This window comes from Adiantum capillus-veneris, chromosome 6, assembly GCF_014529385.1.
Source record: "Adiantum capillus-veneris isolate H3 chromosome 6, ASM1452938v2, whole genome shotgun sequence".
In the NCBI taxonomy this organism is placed as follows: Eukaryota; Viridiplantae; Streptophyta; class Polypodiopsida; order Polypodiales; family Pteridaceae; genus Adiantum; species Adiantum capillus-veneris.
The window spans coordinates 122,710,499-122,718,271 of record NC_140936.1 but is presented as its reverse complement, the minus strand read 5'-3'; the positions used below and the strand labels follow the sequence as shown (position 1 = coordinate 122,718,271).

General features: G+C 45.3%; 1 protein-coding gene across 1 annotated transcript; it reads right to left on the bottom strand.

The window, feature by feature from the left end:
* Positions 1 to 5,767: 5,767 nt before the first annotated feature.
* On the bottom strand, positions 5,768 to 7,401 carry LOC147456195 (uncharacterized). Its single transcript, XM_086513823.1, has 3 exons — positions 7,015 to 7,401; positions 6,004 to 6,340; positions 5,768 to 5,913 (listed from the first exon to the last, which is right to left on the bottom strand). The coding sequence occupies exons 1-3, from the start codon at positions 7,399 to 7,401 to the stop codon at positions 5,768 to 5,770; spliced, it is 870 nt and encodes a 289-aa protein (XP_086369949.1).
* Between the last annotated feature and the right edge of the window lie 372 nt (positions 7,402 to 7,773).

The following is a 7,773-nucleotide window of genomic DNA, read 5'->3' as shown; positions in this document are numbered from 1 at the left end:
CGTGAAGAAATGTACGTAGTCACTATGGTGGTACAAAATCTGAGGTGTATAGAACTCTCGAAGCCAATTTTGTAGTAGGTCCTCCCAATTTTCGGAAGGAGGTGAATTAAGGAGAATCTGAAAAGATCCTGCCAAGGCTTAAGGGGAAAAGTCGACAAAGGCAAGGATCTGGAGAGATGACAGGTGGAGAGGGAGAGAGAGAGAGACTCGTTGTAGGTGGAGTGTGCGATATTAAAAAGAAGGGAAAATTATCAAAATATGAATCAGGATATTGCACCAGAGAGAAAAATATCGCTTTGCACGTGTGTGTCCTGCAGAAAAATGAAAGCGTTAGGATTTTGTGAGGCGAAGTAGAGGGAGATGGCAAAGGTGGAGAGAGAGAGAGAGAGGTCAGACCTTCTGAAGTGAGAAGGGGAGCCAAGCCATTTGCAAGCTTGAGGGAGGGGCCATTCGCAGATCAGAAAGCATGGAGGGAACTCGAGAGGCGCCTGATTGCGCAAGTTTGGTTGAATGCGATGGGTCTACATAGTCAGTGGGAGGGAGAGGGGATGACGATACACGAGGCACGATGGTCCATCGAAAGGCCAAACCTGCTCAGGCACCTGCACAGAATCGCAGGAGGAGGGTGGGGGTGTACCCGTGATGCGACAAGGGGAACGGAGGAGACGGGCTGGGAAGTGTCGTGATCCGACGGGCTGTGTGGGGATCCGACAGGGGTGATGGAGACTTTTGGTTTTGCAAACATGGGTGCAGGAAAAGTGAGGGCGAAGGATCTTTTCAGATTCGCTATAATAAAGTGGAGTGGCCCCAAAATAATAGTGGGTGTAATAGGCCTCGGACTTTACATCCTGTTGTTTCTAGCTGTAGCCGGTCACATGATACATCCCTTTTCAACTGAGCTGACTGTGGCCGGTCTGATCCCCTGCGCTCAGTGCGCTAGAAGGCAGGTCAGCATCAGAGAACCGGCCACTTCCGGTAGGACAACGAAACCACATCCAAACAGGAAGCTAAAACCTGCAGTGACTGCCTGTAGCCGGTCGTACATGCTGCTGATGGGCACGGGAGTGGGCTTTGGATTCTCTATCTCTACATTTGGAGAGACGTATGCGAGTAATCGACTTGTTCATGTGCTTAGTAGAGATCAATCCAGGCCTGCTGCGCTAGAGCCTCCATAGCTAGATTCGTCAGCGTTGTTAATGAAGCTAGCCAAACTCACATAACTAGAGGTTGTCTGTGTAACTAAGCCGCTAAAATTAGAGGGCTCCCCCATAGGCCCTTTAAAGGGTGGTCCTATTAAAGAGCCCTTGGCCATTTAGCGGGTCCTTCATTTTCTCTAGATTAGACTCTAGATTAGGCCAACTAATCATCGATTGAAATCTGACATCTTTTGTTTCAATAGCACTAGAACAAACCTCTACCATGGGTTGATCACACGAAATATCTGATCTTTGAGAGTGCTCATCACGGCGGCAAGCATCCGAAGTACCCTCCAGCTTGATGGTTCACGAAATATAACTAGGATTTGAAAGCTTTGCATTACTCTTTTTTGGTTCTTCCCGGCTTGCTTCTGCACGAATAAACAACGCGGAAAAGAATGGGTGTGAATCTTGAGAATTAGGCATGGCTCATGGGGACTTGCTACAATATATCTACATTGGAGGATGAATCTACATGAGCTATACTTGAAGCGACATATATAAAGCTGGTCATAACTAGTTGCGCCTTCAGAAACGAGCAGAGTATGGTAGTTGAAGCTGGACATACTGGGTCTTGGCCGATTCCAATATGCTACATCTCTCTCTCTCTCTCTCTCTCTCTCTCTCTCTCTCTTGCAAAGAGTGTACAGAGACAAACATGCAGTCAAAGCTCTGAGCTGCTTCTTTGCGAACTGCTTCTGGGGGAAATTGAGCAGCGCAGAGTGCTTTTTTTATTTTAATCACTTCGTAGCTTTTTACGTGGCGTTTTCTTTTATTTAGAGCTGTCATGCTTAAAAAAATAAATAAATCTAATGCCACGTGGTGGCTTCTGCGTTCAGATTATTTGGCTCACCAAGTTTTTAAAAAAAAACATCCTTATAATCGACTAGCTGTAGCCGGTCACATGATACATCCCTTCAACTGAGCTGACTGTGGCCGGTCTGATCCCCTGCGCTCAGTGCGCTAGAAGACAGGTCAGCATCAGAGAACCGGCCACTTCCGGTAGGACAATGAAACCCTTGCCATCTGATTTCTTTGATCCCACATCCAAACAGGAAGCTAAAACCTGCAGTGACTGCCTGTACATGATTAATTCGCGAGCTGGATGTTACATTAAAAGCGTTAATCCAATCGTAGACTGCCTATAGCCCCCTGCCTATAGCCCGTCGCTACATGAGTAATCTGCAGAATCACTGGAGCCTGGAGTTAAGATTAGTAGCTTGGCGCCGGTCAATCCGATATGAAATTGCGAACCACAGAAGCCTGGATCTATGATAAACTGTTTGGCGCCGGTTAATCAGCTGCTAAGCAGCCAGAGAATGATCTGCTGATGCGAGAGGGGTTGGCACGGGAGTGGGCTTTGGATTCTCTATCTCTACATTTGGAGAGACGTATGGGAGTAATCGACTTGTTCATGTGCTTAGTAGAGATCAATCCAGGCCTGCTGCGCTAGAGCCTCCATAGCTAGATTCGTCAGCGTTGTTAATGAAGCTAGCCAAACTCACATAACTAGAGGTTGTCTGTGTAACTAAGCCGCTAAAATTAGAGGGCTCCCCCATAGGCCCTTTAAAGGGTGGTCCTATTAAAGAGCCCTTGGCCATTTAGCGGGTCCTTCATTTTCTCTGACAGCTTCCCATATAGAAGTTCCACCTCGGGTCTGCACCAAATGGTTTTTAATAGAACTGTGGAGCAAGCCATTGGCGCTGCCATCATGGCAGCAACCATAGCCCTCATGTACTGGCTCCAGACCATGAAGATCATGCACAACAGTTACCATTTCGATGATTTTGATGATGATGGAGTAGATGAAGACATAATTCACATGGTCCTCTCCAAAGTGATTCACCTATGTCTGGCTGCTTTTGCCCTCGCCCAACGCCACCGCAAGAGCTCCGTAGTTGGAGTTTGGTATGTCAAGCCAAGGAGTCGGCATTTCTGGCAGACTTTTCTTCAATACACTCATGGAGATGAAGTTTGCTTTGAGGAGAATGCCAGGATCCCATGATCTTGCTTCTCATTTGTCTGCAACTTGGTGGCCAACGACTTGCAACAAAAACCTATCCCGCTACAAATTGCTGAAGCCGTGCCATCCAGAGTTTTGAGTGTGAAGAGGAAGGTGGCCATGTCCTTGCACCTACTTGGCATTGGTGGCCCTGTACACAATGTTGCAAACATGTATGGCATGGGCCGCTCCACAGTGAGCAGAGTGTTTCGTCAATTCATTATAGTGATCATCAAACACAAATCGAGCTTCATCCATTGGCCAAGAACCCCTTTGGAGTTGGAGCAGGTGAAAAGAGGCTTTGAGGCAAAGCAAGGATTTCCCAATTGCTATGGTGCAATTGACGTTACACATGTCAACATGGATCTCCGACTAGGAGAAGTGTAGGCACATTGGTTTGATAGAAATCACAACTACTCCATGACACTACAGGCCATTGTCGACAGTGACATGCGATTCATGGATATCCTTTGCGGCATGCCTGGAGTTTGCGACGACATTCGAATTCTCAGAAACTCCACATTCTACATGCGGGCTCAAAGTAATGTGATCTTGAATGGGATGGCAATTCCATTTGGCAGGCAATGCATATGGGAGTACATTCTTGGTGATGGTGGGTATCTAAACCTCCCCTGGCTGGTTATACCATTTCCTGCATCTGACATTGATGAGCACATTCAGAAATTCAACTTCAAGCTCTCAAGCACCAGAATTGTGGTGGAGAGAACATTTGGTCGCTTGAAGCAAATGTGAGGGTATTTGCATCAACGAATCAAACGGCCAAATGTGGAGTTGTTACCAAGGACTGCACAACATTTGGCTACAATTTGGGATCACATATGATTGTGATGAGCCTAACATAGTTGAGGAACAAATGACACATAACCCTAGGCCAAATGTAGCTATAACAGATGACACTAGGGAGATTTTATTCTCCTACATGAGAGCCGGTCACATGGGTTGAGGTGTTATTCTTCATTATATTGTTTACGTATCAATGATGTCTTGATTTGGAAGATAACTTACTTGGTTTTGTAGACAACACTAGTGCACATTGCAAAGTCATTGCGAGCCTTTGTGCCAATCTACTGTCTCCTGGTTTCACTTGCAGTAATATGTTGCTTGTAATGAACTTAGAAGGTTTTGCAAAGATCCTAAGACAAGTTTACATTGCTGTGGTAGATATCCAGAATTCTGACAAGTTGGTTAAATCTTTGATAGTTGATCCTTGTACATCAGCAAATTGCAAAAGAGCAGCACTTATCCACATTGCATCGGAAGACAACCAACGCACCTGCTTCTCAGCTTCTGACAAAAACACTCAATGCTTGTCGTGCTCTCCGTCTTTCATCTTTGGTTACAAGCACAATTAGAGAAAAATACTAAAGAGAACTGCAATTGACAGAGACTTCCAACCTAGCTACTATATATTGCCAGTGTTATTGACATTAGCTCCAATGAGGAATCCAAAATTTGTAAACGCACTGAGCATTCCAGGCCGGAGCTTATCCCACACAGCCATTTCACCATCTAGAAAGAAAAGGGGATTACGAAGCAGAAGATGATAAACAAGAAACGGTAATTGTGCAAAGAGATGATTCTGAGAATGAGTACTGTGTAGCTTGCAAACTCTGATTTAGAGTGCAGTCTAAAGGAAACTTTCTGAAAGATAATGAGCCTGGAGCTATATATGGACTATAGGAGACCTCATTTAATTTTTGTTTTCAACCTCATTGCGAGGCTTAACAAGACAACAGTACTCATCTGAGATTATGTGGCAGAAGTCCAAGCGTAGTGTCATTGATTTTTGAATCTAGTAATTCTTGGAAATTATTGAATAACATCTTTCCAGTAGGCTAAATCTTAAGCAATGAAGATGCAACACGTGTTTTAAAGTGCTGCAAAAGCGCCAAAGCAAGGGCATGAATATACAAAGTTATGAACATTGACTCAAATCTTTTGATAAAATCCTCGAATCAAAGACATAACGTTCATTCAAAAATAACATATTGTCATACAAATGCATGTGTAATAGAACTCTCAGCTTGAGTACAAATGCATGTATAATAGAACTCTCAGCTTGAAAGAAATCCTCTACTTTTTAGTACAATTTTAGTGCTTAAATCTCTGCAAAAATGGAAATGGTAAGCTCCAAAAGCTACTCCAAAGATTACCAAGAAAATGAAGTGATGTTGAAGACCATAGCGTAGTTGGATTAAATGAGCAGATACATTGAAATTGGATGCACTAACCTCTAACATAGCATACCTACTAATGAAATGCAAACTCTAGTACAAAATATATGGGCATGTTATGGCAACGGCCCATGATTGTTATCACGTACAATCCCGAGTGACCTAATGGAGTCGGCTAGGTTGTCCAAGGAAGAGCATATTGATTGGGTGTTGTCCCGTTGTACTTGGTGCCGCCTTGCTTCAAGTTCTTCTAATTTCTTCCCCCAAGCTTCCTCTCTAGTGTCCTTCCTATCTTCGTTCGTGTCCGTGAAGGATGCCATCTTGCTGGCAGACTCTGCAATCTCCTTTAGGATGCTCACATTAGTTCGTTCTCATCACTTTCGCTTGATTCCTCCGGATTGCACATCAACAGTGGTATCACTACTAGCCCCTGGGAGGACAGGTGCTCCTTGTGGTGGTGGTGTTTGAGGTTCTGATGTTGCAGAAGGTTGCTCGACCTGCACATTCTCGGGTCCATCACCTACATTGACCACAAAAGCTTTCATAAAAAGTTAACCAGCATCAAACCAAAAAATGAATTTGTAGTGCAGAAAGCGTTACATGTACACACCCAGTGGTACGGTGTCGTCATCGAGCGAGTCGTACAGTAGTCCAGCCACATCCACATTTCGCCTGCCACCAAAAACATTCTCCATCTTATCATATACCTCGAAGGGGAAGTCCTTGGTCGGTAGGCCCCTCATGCACCGCTCGATCGCATCCATTTGCCAATAACTGTTGCAACCAGATGGTATTTTGCGCTCGTAATCACGAACCCTGGTGAACAAGGTGTGAAGCCGCTCCCACTTTGTCTTGCATTGGCTCTTGGAGCGATGCACTCCACGAGACCGACAAGCTTCTGCAATCGTGTGCCAACGATCGCGGGACCGAACCCCGGGGGATTCACTCTATATACAAAACGGGACACCACCTGCGAGCGGACAAATTTGACAAAACCCCTATATACGACTCATTTTAGGGAATATGACCCCCCTTTCTACGGTTATACGATAATCAATGAAGAAAACTATCATATCCCTATCTTACGTATAATATTTAGGTCTCACATTATCTAACTGAGTAAAACTAGTGTGTAGCATAGTGACTAGAAACGTACTAAGGAACCACTTCTGTTGATAACTAAACGTACCCTCAATGTGTCTTAGTTTGAATTTCAAACTATGTGCCCAGTCAGTCTCCACTCTGGCTACTCGTCCAATTCTGACCCATGCAAAGCTGGTGTAAATCAACCCTTGAACTGCTCCAAATAAGCCCTTATCTCTGACCGGATTGATGCAAAATTTGATGTGTGGCTTGATAAAAACACTTTCCCAAAATTCATCCGAGTTCTATTTTACACCGGTGACCAATCGTTACAAGTAATCAACTTGGGTCAGGTCCACCCCCCCCCCCCCCCCCCCACATAAATATCATACCCCCTCCCTTATTTTTAAGCTTGGGAGATAAATTATTTGGGGCTTGCCCCTAACTTATACGCTTATGCAACTGGTAAATAACCCCCCCTCCCATGCACTTACGTGGTGCGGTAAGTTTTCCATGGTGAATCCCCCAGGGACCGAACGTAGATGCCTCCCTCCTCTTGTCGCACGTCCAGATCCTTTTTGGCTTTGACAAGGACCATTACCTCTTGTAGACGCCAATTGACACGGGATGAGGATTGTGTCTGGGCCCCCAATCTGGTATCCCCAATTGATGGGTTTTCATCATTCAAGGAGGGGGAGGGGATTGAAGCAATTCTAGCCGTAGTAGAGTTGGGAATTGTTGGCATAGATGGAGGAGTAGTTGCTGGTGTAGGGCTTCCCCCAATTGGGGTGCCTAGAGGGAAACGAGGCAACACAGGTGGACGAACAGCATGTGGCAATGTAGGCCGCATGGACCGTGAGTATGCCCTGGGGGGTGTCTCACATCGAAGCATTGGGTTCCCCACAGGAGATGATGAGATAGGCATTGGTGGGGGCCATAGTGGCTCATTGTGCATTTGATGTCCGATTCACCCGTCGAATAGTGAGGAAAGAGGGGCATCAGCAGCCCCAAAGACCGCCGTGACATCGTCGTCAATGCAATCAGTGTCTTCGACTTGGGATTCCATTCCGGGCAACGAGGAGGGTATCCAATCCGCATCTTCCATCCAGGCATTTGTTCAGGTCCATGGTTGTAGCCCAAGATGCCATCAATTCAAAGTAGTAGTCCCTGGAATTATGCAAACATTAATTCAAATACAAATCTAGTTAATAGTTGCGCCGTTTATGCATTCTCAATCACGGGCCCCATGGATTACAATGTTGTCATTGTGTGATGGACAACCAGCAAACAGGTCCTT